Source organism: Pararge aegeria, chromosome 19, assembly GCF_905163445.1.
Source record: "Pararge aegeria chromosome 19, ilParAegt1.1, whole genome shotgun sequence".
NCBI classification, from domain to species: Eukaryota; Metazoa; Arthropoda; class Insecta; order Lepidoptera; family Nymphalidae; genus Pararge; species Pararge aegeria.
Genome location: NC_053198.1, coordinates 9298048 through 9313884, shown reverse-complemented (window position 1 = coordinate 9313884; position 15837 = coordinate 9298048). Strand labels below are relative to the sequence as shown.

Genomic DNA, 15837 nt, shown 5'->3' with positions numbered 1-15837 from the left:
CTATAATTTTTCATTTTTGTCTGTCTTTCTGTCTGCATCTTGGCCGTCATACATTTTTTAAGAGAGTTCACACAATTCTGCGAGAGTTCCATTTTCTCTGCCCCGCTTGGGTACGCCCATGTATAGGATTTCTATTTTTTTTTTTCTGATATATGACTTATGAATGAGATATGAAACTTCTACTTGCGTCCTTGTAATCTTTTCTCCTTCACTTATTCTCAGTCTTTGTTAGTGGTATACACATATTAAACATTTATGAATGGGGTCTACTTATTCCTTTAGGGGTAATAACTACTTGCTATTTCATTACGCATAGGTAGGTATTCATTGTGACTTCGAGTCGCTTGGAAACGGCTACAATTTAACTGTAACTATGAATTATTCATAAACATAAAGATTTATTAATAGTTCTACTTTATCAACATTATTAAAAAATAATATATATAATAAAATATAAACAGCGTATTATTAAAATTATAAAATTCTTACCTAATATTTTATGCCACTACAAGTTAGCCCCTGATTGCATTCTCACCTGGTGGTAAGTGGTGATACATCCTAAGATTACAGCGGCGTAACCTGTTAGGGGTATTATATTTAACCCATACCTTCCCTATAAAAGACCTATGTCCAGCGGTGGACGTTAATTGGTTGACATGATGATGATAAAGTTATGATGTAGTCTAAGATGGCAGCGGGCTAACCTGTTAGGCAGTATGGTACCTAGTCATACCCCTAATCGGTTTCTACGCGACATCGTACCGGAACGCTAAATCGCTTAGCGGCACGTCTTTGTTGGTAGGGTGGTAACTAGCCTCAGCCGAAGCCTCCCACCAGACCAGTCCAGAGAATATTCTGAAATAATTAATTCAACTCAGCGCACTCGGATAAAGTGATTTATTCTGACTTGCTTTGACTTTACAAATACTATTATTTCTGGCTAGAAAAATATTATTAAAAATTATGACTTCAAAATAATATCGTCAACGATACTTCTGGATAAAATGGCTTTCTAATAGTGAAACGATTAATAAAATTGGTTTAGTTGTTTCAGAGTTTAATGATTTCAAAATACCAACACACAAAGAAACAAATCCTTCCTCTTTATAATATTAGCATAGAAGAAGTGTAGATAGAGTATAGGTGTGTGTATACATGTATAAATATGTATATATATGAAAAGTGTATACATGTATAAATAGAGTATGTAAGTAAATATGTATATATGTGAAAATCTGTAATAATCTTGTGAGTTCATTAGCTGTTCGGTTTTCAATAAAATTAAAATAAAGTGTAATTGTATTTCAAAACCTCACCTTCTATTGGGTTATTCGTGTTTCAAAATGAAATACTAATTACCTGATTACTAAAGAACTCAATCATTCAGTAATTATAAATCAAAGCCAATAGCTAATTGGCTGTGATTTTAGTTTTTTAGTTAGCTTCATTTTTTTAATTGGTTGGTCAATTGAGGCCTACTTAACTAAGTAACCTTTAACCTTTTGTTTGTTTTTAGATTTAGGTCTTGAGCTAGGTTTTGGCTACCTTCGTTGCACAGTGATGAGCAATGATGTTTTGTTGAGCCCCTCGATTCGATCTCCGGTGTGGGCAATTTGGGAAATTTTAACTTTAGACTTTTGTTTGCTTTGGTCTAATAGGATGCTTCGGCCTTGGCTAGTGACCACCCTGATGACCAAGACGCACTAAGCGAACTAGCGTTCCGGTACGATATCGCATAGAAACCGATTAAGGGAATGGTAATCGGGGGATATAAATTTTGTCTCTGCCTGTGCTAGCCGCTTTAGCAGGTGGACACGATAACCACCCTGTGTCCACCTGCTAAAGCGCGGGAACGTGGAATAAGAGAAGTTTACCCCCGTTTATTATTACAAATATATTATTTGGATATTATTTCCACTTGTGCCCTGCAGTGGCGTGCATAGAAGGTATACACAGGGTATGTAGATGATATTAAATGAAGAAAATCTACAGTAAGAGCAATAAAAAAACTAAAGGATAGGCATTGTAAGAGTTATAAAAAGCCTACCCTTAAGTATTTATAACTGGTACTGGAGATTTTCTTCATCTGCATGCCCTGTGCATACCCTCTATGCACGCTACTGGTGCCCTGAGAGTTAATGAAGATGTGGGAGAATATAAATTTTTATCCTTTTCCCGGGGAGATAATTGTCTCCTGGCCATCCATGCTAGTCGTGCTGCTTAGTTATCCTATATCTGCAACAGTCAGTCTGTGGGTCGTGCCATTTAAAAAAACACAGCACTTTGGCCTATAATAGGTACAGGTTTATTCTTAGTACAGGGAAATAAACTATTGTTCATCACCTGCGGTTGTTAGCATAAATTAAACTTAATTATTGTCTTATCGAAAAATTAAGTCTAATACTCTCTTCTCTAGATTACATAAAACATGAGATCATCGCTAAGGCTGATTAATCATTAGGTGAAGTTTAATATTCATCTTTTCCTTCTATTGATTTGTGACCTTGGCCTAACGTGTTTTAATATTTTCAATGTTTTATCATTCTTGTTCAACCGAACAAGTGAATTTTAATTCTAACCCCAATAAAAAAGATTTAAGAAATCTTGTAAGAAACTTGAAAGACTTGCAGAGCCTCCTAAAGGCTTGTAACATAAAATATATATAAAACGAGCTCTTATAATATTGTATAGCACTACAAATCTCTGAACACGGCTAGATACCGATAATGCTTTTTAGGGAAATAGTTTCAGGAAAACGTATGAACTCATAAAAAACTAAGAAAGAAGAAAAAATAACTGGGCACCTCATGACTTTTCGTAGCTATTTAGATGTGCAAAGAAAAAAAATCATAAAAGTAAAAAGTTTCACATTATACAGCGATCCAAACAGCCACAGAACTATATAAAAATATAAATCCATTTTATTTTACAGCTAACTTCTCTTATAGTTGTTCGGTTTATATATTTTTGGTTAATTTCTTAGATGACTTTCAACTTCCTTTTTGATACGCAAAATCTGGAGTATTTAACAATGTCAAAATAATCAGTTTATTTAATGCTCGAATCATAAACATTAATTAAACCGGGAAAACCTGTATTATTTATGTTTCTCGGCATTTTTGACATCACAAAATCGCATATTTATGCGTCTAGCATCATCCACACACATTTTTGATGCCTCGTATTTAAATGATATTAGTGTTTCGATTTGGAACATTCAGCACACGTACGCCCATTGTTTGGTCAGATGCGAATATATTAATTGTTGATTCGCAATTGTTTAAAATGTGGGCTTCTGTTTGCGGTTTGCCAATGTAGACTAAAGCCGGGAATATATTGGATGGAAGCCAAACTATAATCTGTAGATTCATATCAAATCTTATTATTGTCTATGCTCAGAAACAGATTGACGATAAGCTCGAGGTTACAGAAGAAAAATAACCAACAAATTCACTTTAGTATTTTTTAATTAATAATTCTGAAAACCTACTAAGTTTTTCGGGATTAGAGTACCATTCGCACAAAACAATAATACCTGACTTTGCACATTATAATAATTCCATTCATCCGAGACTTACAACATACCAATTTACTACTACAATACTGCTAAATGAATATTTTCATCTTATAATAATAAACCTAGTTAGTAATTAGAGCTACTCACAGATTATTGCTTCAGATCTATACCAAAGAAACCATTATTTCGGGATACAAAGTAGCTTATGTCACTTTACGAACTAGGTATTTTTTTTGGCAAACTCATATGGATTACGAGCAGTTTATGGCACAAGTAGGCGTTAGGACCGCGCCTGAATTCGCAAAGACCTTTAGCTAAAATATCCAGAGATGCAGCTTCATGTTTCAAACTAGTTTCTTTAAATTTCTGTTGTATATTGTTTCAGAGAAGGGTCTCATGCAAGAGTTCGACTTCGCATTGGCGCCCCTTTTGATGATATGCGGCTTCTTCGTGATGTACCTTGTCGAGGAGTTGGTGCACATTTATTTACGTAGGAGGGAGAAACAGAGCGGTCAGGCGTCCCCTTTAGTGAGGAATCTGAGTGTACGGAGGAGTGTGGTCAGTAGTGATGGCAAGAATAACGGAGAAAAGAGCGTTACAAACTCCACTGTCGATCTTATTGACCCAAACTCAATTAGGAAGAATAAGGTAAGATTGAATAGACTTTAATTGTAGTGTCAAAAAGCGGTCAAAGGCTAGGACTTAAAGGGTTCGATCCCCGACACGTACATGTAACTCTAATATTTTGGGGTCATGTGTGTTTTAAGCAATTAAATATCTTAGTTTTAATAAATTAAACGAAGTTTTATACTAAAAGTGGTACAGTAGGTACTCACATCCTTTTGTCATATGTGAAGGGATAAAACTTAAGCCAAACCGTTCATGGTGGCATGCGAAAGTGAAACCAATCACAATAAGCCAGTAAGAGTGAAAGTCCTGTTGATTGATCACAAGTCTTACAAAGCACGCTACTACGGAATTTGGATGAATGCGTTGATTTAGCCTTGCCTTAAGTCCGAAAATTAATTTTGAAACTAATTGTTAAACTGCCTGATCATAGTAGTTTATATATATTTTTTTAATTTCTCGGATTTATGAGTATTCTTTATCCATCTCCATAATGTAATTTATCTGTGTGTAATTACGCTGAGATTGGTTCTGTGGTGAAAGGAAAACATAGGTAATATTTGTAACTGGGATAAAAAGTACCTATCTTATGTTCGCCTCCATGATGCGAGTTGCTTCTCTGGCAGCGGTTGATCCGAACTATGGGTCCCAAACAACAAACAACTGTACTTTTCACATTCATAATATAAGTAAGGATATTACGAGGAATGATCACAAGACAAAGATATACCCTTGTTATCTTTAATGGAATTTTGGACGCATAAACAGTAAACTGTTGGCGTAATGGTACGGACCTTCTCCAGATATGAGTACATCGGGCATGACCGTCATTTTTTAAAAAGTGTACAATTTTATCAGTTCATGAATAAAATCAACATTGTGGCTGGTCGGATATGCGCACGTTTCGAAACATTTTTAGCGGATGAAATGCGTTGAAATCTAGGTTAAAAATGTAGCTTAATTGGTAGACTGGATTTTGAAGCTACTCCAGGTTAAAATTATTGGGCTAGTATTTTAATTAGTCTAATTGGCTACTCATGTTCCGAGCGGTGAATAAATTTAGGTAGAATTTTAACCAAGTAGTTAATTGTAAAGGGGTCCATACACAGACGCAATCCGTCGTATTTGTGACAGATTGCACGTGTATTTATGTTCATATACCTACCAACATAGCATGCAATCTGGCGCGTTTCCACATGAATGTACACTCGCACGTCTAGTCAAGTCTTGCACGAGTCCCTTGCTTTACTGATTTCCGTCACTTTCAGCTGTATATCAGGAAACGCGCTAATCTCAATCAATACTGGTTCGAATTGGAAAAAATCTTTTGGTGTTGGATAGTCCATTTATCTTGGAAGGTTATATTATTATTATATTATCATGCTATAGCATGGAACGTTAATGAAAAATGCTGCAAAAACGGGAAAAAATATTTCTTTTGAGCGCTTCCGACGAATGATTTATTACGGAATTATACCCCAAAAAAACTCTGCAACAGCATATATTTATCTATTAAGATTGATTCACACACTGACGCAGTCGCGGGGTACCGCAAGTAAGATTATAGAAGAAGAAGAAGAAAAAGTCTTTATTGCACATACAAATATAAAATCAGGTTAACAAAAAAAAATAAAAAACTATACATATGCACAAAGGCGGTCTTATCGCTTGAAGCGATCTCCTCCAGACAACCTTTGGTTGAAGAAACATATTAGAGAAAACGGGATAGTGCAATAATTAAATTGTGCTAATTATAAACATTACATACTAATACTACATATATATAGTAAAACATATATATTTATATATTTGTATATAAATATCAATATATATATATATATCAATTTATAAACTTAAATACATATTACTATATAAACATACACATAAAATACATAGATATTTTGCTACATACTAGACAGGAAATAGTCTTTTAACCGTGATTTAAAGATGCTTAATGATTTGGACTGTCTTATATCCCTTGGCAGCTCATTCCATAAATTAACCACCTTTACCGTAAAAGAATTACCATACGCCAATGAACGACTAGCGAACGTGTAACAATATTATATTATTTTTGACCTAACTTAGAGCCTAGCCTAGCCTAGTTATTCCCCGTAATCCTCTATTGCAGGCCTAAATACCTTCACTAGAAGAGAGAGTGATCATTTCAAGAAAGATGTCTGATTGACTCTCAATGTTATCTTTTCAGGATGTAGAAGTAAACCACAGTCACAGCGGGCACGGTCACAGCCATCTTCCTGTTAGCAAAGTGGATGATGTTAACTCAGCCATCCGTGGTTTGCTCGTCGTGTTAGCCCTCTCTATACACGAACTGTTTGAGGGTCTAGCCGTTGGCTTGGAATCCAGCACAGCACATGTTTGGTAAAAATTTTGTTTAATTTAAAATAATAGGCTAAGTTTTTTTTTTCTGCACTACGCATCAAGAAAACAGCAGAAAGAAGCTGTTTCCAAAAGGTTGTGGCTTCCATACTATACTTCTCACTAAAGTTCTAAACAGTGTTATGATGTATCAGTGAATACCTCGGTGCTAACGAGATACTCCTTTGTAGGAGTGTTGTTTTTAAGTGTACATAAAGAGCGAATAAAGACTAGTGAGTGTGTTAATATGTTTTGATCAACGACTTCAATTACAGTTTTGATACTGATAATATTTATTACATTATACACATCGCCATCTAGCCCCAAAGAAAGCGAATAAATTGCTTGTTTTGTATGTTATATTATTTAATTTTCCACATTCATTCACAGAATCGGGACTGTGGTAGCGGGAGGGTGTGCACCTTGTTGTTTTGTCGCCCCATAACATACCTCCCGCACGCTTCCACTCTTCCCATAGTAGTTTTGACCTTGACTTGAGATTTGTTATTAGATAACCTTATATTGACTAAATCAGAACTCTAGGTCGTTACATCAGCATTTATAATATTTCTCGGACCTCGGACATACTGTATCTACGTTCAGGGAGTCTTTACTGGAGATACAGTTCGCGCTATCTTACTCAAATATATCTATATTGAGGAGTTCGCGCATGGTCATAAGCCACCTCAGGCTACTATTGAACTCCTAGGTACCGTACCTGCGCAACGACTCGTGACTTACTTCTGTCTAGTCAACTTAGATTCTGCGAACCTACAGTTAGGGTCAAAACCCACCTGGATCCTTATACCTATACAAAATTACATACATGTATCTCAGACCTGGATCTCTGCTCATTATTGTAGAACAGTTCTCTGCTCATAATTGAGGAACAGTAGAAAAAGGCACTGCCTAAGTAAGCTATGTCTTATTATAAAATTACCTGTGCATAAAATACTAATCATAAAATCTTCTTAATTTTTTCTTGTTTTAACGATTAGTAGAACTACGTATACGTAGTATTTTTTTTATTACTTTTTTAGACTTACAACGCCATCTGTTGTTGAGTAGTATAACATTGGTCTCTACAAAGTACAACTATTGTATACTAGGTGGCATTAAAATGATAACCTAATAAAAATGTTTCGGATAACCACTGAATTACCTAAAAAAGATGTGGTTCGTGGGACACCAAAATGCATGCAGTAGTAAAATAACGGTGCTTGATTTTTCGTGGTTCGCTCAAACCGTTTAATTTTAATGTTATACATAAGTTTTACCCGATTAAGTAGCTTCTTCCTTCATAAGAAATTTTGTATTATTCACAGGTACATGTTGGGAGCTGTAGCAGCCCACAAGCTCGTCATTGCCTTCTGTATAAGCGTGGAACTAGTCGCCATTCGCACTAAGACATGGTTGACCGTGGTTTACATAGTCGTATACGCCATTGTCTCACCTATGGGTATAGCCATCGGTATTATCCTTGTTGGAGGCGAAGGGGCGACGGCTGCTGGAGTATACTCTGTGGTACTGCAGGGGTTGGCGTCTGGAACACTCCTGTATGTCATATTCTTTGAAATCTGGAAGAGTGACAGAGAAGGCATTCTGCAATACATTGCTGCGGTCGCTGGTTTCGGATTGATGTTCGGATTGCAGCTCTTGAGTGAGTCCTGTTTACTTCAAGGCTATTAATTTAAATACAATTAATTTAATTGCGAATCGTTTTGTAACTCATTGCACATTTGCTAATCAGAAGTGATCTGAGTGCCTCGTGCGAGATTTTCTACTTACGTATATTTATTCTTAAGAGCGCCATCTAGGTGCAATACTAGAAAACAGTATTGTCACTACATGTCGCTGTTAGACTCTTTAGAATCTCATTAAGAATAAACTTTTGGATGAGTTTAAGTACACGTAGCGCTGTCAAAATGCTATGAATTTTTAATTCAATTCTTGTTTATGGCTTTTGTCTGTGCGAACTGGGCACAACGTACTTCACCAATGTCTTGTAGATGGAGAAGCCAGGAAGGAGATTGATCGGTGAAACGAATTAAAAAAAGAATTTTGTACTGAATTAGGAGTGGATTTAAAAAGTCATACTCACATTACGAATCACGCAATTTTGATTGGCTGCATTTATGGTAGTCCTGATATTTTGCCGTATTTTAGTCAATGTTAGAATACTGTCAAACTATCAACAAGCATTGCTATCTTACTGACTTTGTTATGTTATACCCCCAGGTTAGCACCTGTCAAAAATGTTACGCGATACCGGGCTGATATGCAATCTTATCTGTTGTTTGCGCTTGACTAAGATGTTAAAACTGCTGTAGAAAATTTCTGTTTTTCTTTTCTGGCCACGTGTCGATTTTTGTATGTATCAATATGGCTTGCACTATTGTGCATTATTGAGTATCACTTTACCTCATGCTATATTTTTTATAAAGTTGTCAAAGCTAGAGATAAAATTCAACGGCGGTAGTCTAGTGACACTTCTAATAGCAGGAGAGCAGTGCCCTGTAGTAGGCCGGAATTTAGTAAATTATTAAGAAGTCGGCAATTTATCATGTGAAATTAGATATTCCACATGAAAAATGGTTCAATTCTGCATGTAATGTATGTGTGCTTGGAAGAAATTAAATGTATTTTGTTTGTTTGCAGCTGGACACTCGCACAGCCACTCCCATGGTGGTGGTGACTCAGAAGGCGATCACGGACACAGCCACGACCGCCGTTAAAGCTAATACCCCTTATTGTTAATTATTATTAAGATACAGCCAGTCCAAATGATTAAATATACTATTAACTGTCGGTCAATAAGACGAAACTTAAAATTTACATAAGCGAAGTACGAGTAAGGAGAAGTTAGAAATCTTCTGTACGGGAGCCTAGTGCTAACGCTTCGTCCTTTCTACCCATAAACTTCTATTGTGGAAAGGGTTTCCAGAATTTACATAATCCACACCTATTATTTCCCTTATCTGTGCCTCGACTCTGCGACTTGCTTGATACAATCGAGGGGGATCAAACGCCTTGAACGTCTAATGCCCAAATTCAAGAAGCTATTTGTTTAGCTCTCGTACGGATGTCCTCATTTTTGGTTGTTGTCATTGTCCATATGCGCTTTCCATCATCCGCTGGCTGAGAAAGGGACATTTAAGAACCGAATTCCTTTAATAGCATAATGCAGTTTGAGGTATTTTGGAAATCATAACCACACGGTTCCGAACCTTTTCCATTAGAGTTGGATTCGGAGCCTTATCTGTTTTTCAGAATATTATCTACCCTCTTGTCTGTTTTAAATTCGGTCCGTCAATTTATATCGTGCACTCGCTATACTTCATAGACAGAAACTTTTCTTGTTATACTTTTTAGCGTAGTTGATAAATATTCCGGGTTACTAACCAATATTACTTCTAGAATCTTACGTCAATACCTTCGACGCATTTATGACGCGATATTATTACGTGCTGTCCGCTTATTACTTTCAACTTACCGTGTATTTAGTACCTAAACACCTGAGCTATATGGAGTTTTGGTAGTAATAATTTAGACTCGCTTTAAATAATCTAAATAAATCTTTAATCATTGGACATTATTGACTAGTTTGTATTTAGTTTGTAACTTAAATATAATATAATTCAAGTGCAATCAAAATGTTTGGACATGGGTCTTCATTTATGTTACTAAGTGATATCCAGCCTAAGGTATCGTTAGCGTTTCATCGGAGTTGATTGCTTTCATTAAATTTTTTCGTATTACAAGCATTGAATTGTGCAAGCTCTTTTGTTGCTATCCGATTTTTGGACGTCAGCCTGGAGTAGTTTGTTTTCTGAGAGGTCTTTTATGAACGCATTTATATAACGTAAGCCCTTGATAGATTTTATGGATCCAGTAGCTTAGAGGTGAGAAAGCCTTGACAGTATGACTAGAAAGACCCAAAGTAGAAGTAGTTACTAGGTATGATAAATAAAGCGGTCCGCAGACTTCGTATTAGTAAAAATGACGAATATAAACTTGTAGACCACTATTATACCTATAGTAATGTCTGGTAAAAGTCTCCTCTCTAGACAGAGAGAAGACATTTTTGGAGTCTAGACCAGTGATAGTTAGCAGCTCAAAAAAGTATGCTTATTTTATTTGTAAAAATCAGTCAAACACCTATTAGAGTTGAGCCCCTAATGGCGAATGGTAAAAGAGAACGTATAAATAGTTATTTCGTTCGACTTGTTATACCACTGTTTCGAAAATACTGAACGGCAATGTTATGTTAGACTAAAAAACCAGTCCACTAATTAATATTAATAATTATAACATAAGTTAAACATTAATCTATTCACGTTAGTTACAGAAAGCGTTTTATGTTGATATTAAAAAAAACTTACATATAACAATTCCAAGAAAAATCCTTGCCGAAAAAGCTTATTTCTAACTATGCAGTCTCAAAAAAAATATTTTCAATAAAGACGAATGAATTTTATTTATAAATATTTCAAGTCGTTAACCAATAGTCACTAAAATAAACAAAATGACAGACAGCCTAAGTTCGTCGTTCCAACCATCTTGGTAAAAAAAAATTAAATGATTATTTCTGCGTTTCCTTGCCCATCATCCGATTACGTCGTAACTGTTATTTCTAAACATAATATTGACTAGATAATTAGGTAAAATAAGCATGCTTTTGTACAAAACGGTTCAAGAGTTAAAGTAGAATTAAGAGTGAAGAGTGAAGACCCCATGTCCTTTGTAAATAAGAATGAGGTAAATAAGATTTAAAGATTTTATTGTTGGCTAATGGTAATGCAACAGAATGGCTGCATAAGCGTTGAGAGAACAAAATTAAAAACTAACGAACAATTCACTGAAACTGATCACTAATTTTGGGAATAAAAAATGGTTGTAATTTTTAAACAATCTAGTCAATTTATTGGACTATTGACATCAATACGGTTAGGTACAGCCAGTATGAAATATAAGAGGCAATGTTAAGATTTATTGAAGTGAAACTTCTTATGCAGCAATACGACACATTTTGGACTACTACTGAGAGTTACATTTTAGCCACCTTTAGTTTTTCGTCAAAACCTATAAAGGAATAACGTAGAAAGAAGGAGGAAGAGCTAAGCGTGGTAAGTGTCATAAATAATGCAACGGTTTACACTCAACACAAATGGATAGAATAAGAAAAAGTCGCGCTCGCACGCGTTTTTTAAGAGGTTGACTTCTATCACGTCTACGTTATTTATTTAATATGTTACTATCGTACGGTAATAAACTCGATTTGTTTTTACCTTGCTGCTATCAGCAAAGAGTAAATTGTAATTAACACAACCACTGAAGCAGATATTAATAGGGTTCAATGTTAAAAAATAGTTGCCTGCTTGTTATAAATTACACAATGTAAAAATCTTGTTGTTCTCCTTTTCTTGTTCTTTTCAAACAACAGAGGTTAGAACCTCGTGCCTCATAGGCAAGTACAAGGAATAATAACGCTGTGTTCAAAACACTCAGCCTTAGTGTTTAAGAGAAAAATATTTAATTATATATTATAAGTTCTCATTAAATATTCTTTTTATACTGTTTTTCCCTGGGATTCATTTGTACTTATACATGTGTGAATTGTGCTAAGTAAAATATTATGTAACTAAAACATTTAGATATAGTTATGAAAGCCCGAACATAAAAATATGAATTTATTAAGAAAAAATACTAGTGTACACCAAAATAATTATAGAAGTTCTATAGCCGTAATAATTGCTAACCTACGTAAAGGATGCCAATTAATACCGTATGTTTTATTATTAGTGTAATATAAATTTTGTGTACTGTCAACTTTGAGAGACTACTCGACATCGTGGACTCTTGGACTATTTTTAATGCCATTAGCAATTTAGTCTGTGATATAATTAATTGCTAAGTAATATACTAGTAGTGATAAAACACATTTTTGTATACAGATAACATACCTACTTAAAAGTTATTTGATTTTATATAACCTGTAAATATAATTTTAAATGCTTTGTGTAAATAAATTATGCATTTTATTTTTATAAACGTGTTTCTTTTTATATTATATTTAATTAACGGTGTTCAATGTCTTAAATGCATACAAATGCTCATGATCATAATGTTTTATATTAAAAGAGAATCGTTTTGTAGAAAATAAGTCAAAGTTGTAATTTTTTGCTTCTTAGTGAGTTAGCCTATGAAGCTGTAGCTAAGTACGTCAAGTTTTAGACTGCCATCTCTGGGTATATTTAAACACTACTTTATGGTCATTTAAAACTTTTAAGTACAGCTTCACTGAAGTTTCAGAGTCTACCTTGTCTAAGTAACTACATGATAGTTAACCTAAGCAAATATAGATGGCGTTGCTTTCAACAAAACCTTTGAAAGTAAATGAAAGAGATGATTCATGACAGTGAGGAAGCAAACACAGCTATAAATGAATACAAAGAAAAACCCAAATTAATTTTCATTCTACTAGACGACAATGCTGTTTTGATTTTTCCTAGGAACCGTAGAATTTCTCATAACCAACTGCTAGATCCAGGCAGATTTCTGAGAATAGCGCTTTCAATCTAACAAAGAAAAGAATAATCTTCAGTTTTCAGTTCAATATTTTGTTTAGTAAAGATAGAGATACCTTTGAGATGTTTTTGCATATTCAAATAGAAATTTGGCTGTTTACGTAAAATATGTGAAAACAGCTATGGGCGAGCTTTGATCATTTGGCTTTCAATACAAACTGGTATGGGGTCGAAAAGCACCAAACACTCGACCGTTTCGACGAAAACTTTTTTCATTACGCCCGCTGTCGTTTATACGGTGACGTTCAATTTTAACAAAAACAAAATGCTTGCCACGGGTCGCCCATTCATTATTATGAAATTTATTAATAGGTAGATCAGCTTTACCTGTGGCTTCGTTTGAGTTTTCCATTCTTGCAGCCACAGTAACGGATATAGTTTAAAATGGAAAACGGTAAGTAATAATAATAACAAACTAAAATTAATATTTACAATAAATATAAGTGTTCACTTATCGGCATGGTACCAAAAATGCTGGCGCTATTGCCCCTTTGAATTGCTGGACTTAGCCGTTGGGCTAGATGAGCGCCAGCTCTTGGGACACCAGACGTGAAGACCAATTTTAGGTGCACCATTTTAGTAAAATTTTTCGTGTCCGAAGACCAAAATTCTGGCGCTATTAGCCTTTTGAATTGCTAGACTTAGCCGTTGGGCTAGATGAGTGCCATCTCTTGGTTCAACAGACGTCAAGACCAATTTTTGGGACACGATTTTAGTAAAAATTTTCGTGTCCGAAGACCATGGGCCCAGAGTCACAAACGCAAGGGCCGCGAAAACGTAGTTATTTGTAAAGACAAATAACGGAGTATTTACGGCGCTTAAGCATTTGAGCAGATTCGGCAGCTGCTGCCACTTATTGGGACGTACTCGGCAAGTGAGAAACTACCAACGTATCAACGCAGGTCGCACCCCACACCAGCGCACGGCACTTTGATCACAGTACTATAGTCATACCTCTATACTATAGGCACGAGACATAATGTGAATGTGTTCTAACACTGTGTAATTTTTTATTAATCTTGTAACAATGAATTGCTGGTGTGTCTTATGATTAGATAAATAAATAAGGCCCTTGATTGTAGAGTAAATCAGAAAATGCAGCTAAACCCGTTGGTTTAACATAAGTGTAATTTAAAAAGAAACGGAATCGTAAAGCGGGTTTGCTCCTTTAAGTTCAATTCAAAGTTTCTTCTTATAAAGACCATGTGGAGACAAATTACTGCAGGTGGTCTCGGATACGTCAATTCGTTATTTAGTTATTATTGACGGCCGACTGGCGCAGTGGGCAGCGAACCTGCTTTCTGAGTCGTGGCCGTGGGTTCGATTCCCACAACTAGAAAATGTTTGTGTGATGAACATGAATGTTTTTCAGTGTCTGGGTGTTTATCTGTATATTATAAGTAATTATGTGTATTATATTCATAGAAATATTCATCAGTCGTCTTAGTACCCATAACACAAGCTACGCTTACTTTGGGGCTTTGTGGCGATGTTTGTAATGTCGTATTATATTTATTTATTTATTTTATTTACTCTTTAATTATTATCGCTAGTGTTTGCACATAATCACAATGAGGGGCGGACGAGTTTGTGATCGCAGTAGATGGTAGAATGAGCGCAAACGGCGCTGCTGACCATTCTCCGTTACATTTCCTTAGTCGCTACGTGAGCCACCGGCGGGAAAAGCAGGGGTGGTGATTACTGTATTCTGAGCTTCAATCGCCACACGGCAAAGTCTTAAAAAAATGTGAAATGTAAAATAAAAGTTAAGTAACAAATAACAATACCATCAAGGACTCGAAACTAAAGTATTTTAATCCCACCAGGAATGCATAAAAATGTGGTATATATAACCAAGTTTAATTTGCATGATGGTATGACATCTATACGAATTTGAACTTTAAAATGAAGGTGGCAAGGTCTGAAAATATTTTAGTTGGCAACTGTAAATTATTGTAAAAGCCAATAGATTGTTTGGGTAGTCCTGAACAAACATTAGGCACTTTCAGGAGACACGTATAACATGTTACCAATAAAAAGTTGTTTGGAATGCGTAATAGAGTTCTTGCTTTCGTTTTCTCGGCACATTCGTTTAAAATTTATGTATACGCTGGGCATGAATATTGGACAATTCTTTTACTTTATTAGCTTTTTACCTCCTTCTTTTAGTGGTAAGCAAGCTTACCTACGGATCAACGAGGTCCAGGATTCGATTCCCGTATCGGGTTGGATTTTTTCTGTTGAAAAAGGGTCTGTACGATGGTAACTACGTACGCAACTAGCAACGGCCGAAGCCACAAAAAACCACTTAACAAACCTTACGTGGTATGACATAGTATGCGGTTTTTTAAGTGGCGAAGTGTTATTTAATAAATGCATATTAAGTAATGACGTCTCGACGGTTTCTTGCTAGTTTCTTGCATTGCTTGTTTGAGTTTTGTTCCAATAAACATGTTCGATCTGTCTAAAGTGAATATTTTTTGTACCTATATATTCTATGGCTTTAATCTTTACTTGATGTTTCAAAATCGAGAAAAACCTTTTGAGAACTTTTGACGCTTGCGATGCATAAACGGTCAATGTTAGGCCAAAACAATGTATGACGGAGTTGTTCCTCTTTAAAGGGTTTCAAAAAGTTTGGTACAGCATATGTCTATCTTTTAAGGTTTGGTCATACGAGGACGAAGTCGCGGGTCCCTCTAGTTAAAAACATAAGATTACCATATC

General features: G+C 35.4%; 1 protein-coding gene across 1 annotated transcript in view; it reads left to right on the top strand.

Annotated features, from left to right (window-relative positions):
* Positions 1–12496, top strand: part of LOC120632059 (zinc transporter ZIP1-like) — a 47729-nt gene extending 35233 nt beyond the window's left edge. The window contains exons 2-5 of the mRNA XM_039901828.1: positions 3903–4165; positions 6354–6526; positions 7849–8183; positions 9182–12496. Of these exons, the coding sequence (XP_039757762.1) occupies positions 3903–4165; positions 6354–6526; positions 7849–8183; positions 9182–9258 (848 nt within the window). The 3' untranslated portion in view covers positions 9259–12496. The remainder of the gene's footprint in view (positions 1–3902; positions 4166–6353; positions 6527–7848; positions 8184–9181) is intronic.
* The last annotated feature ends 3341 nt before the right edge of the window (positions 12497–15837 follow it).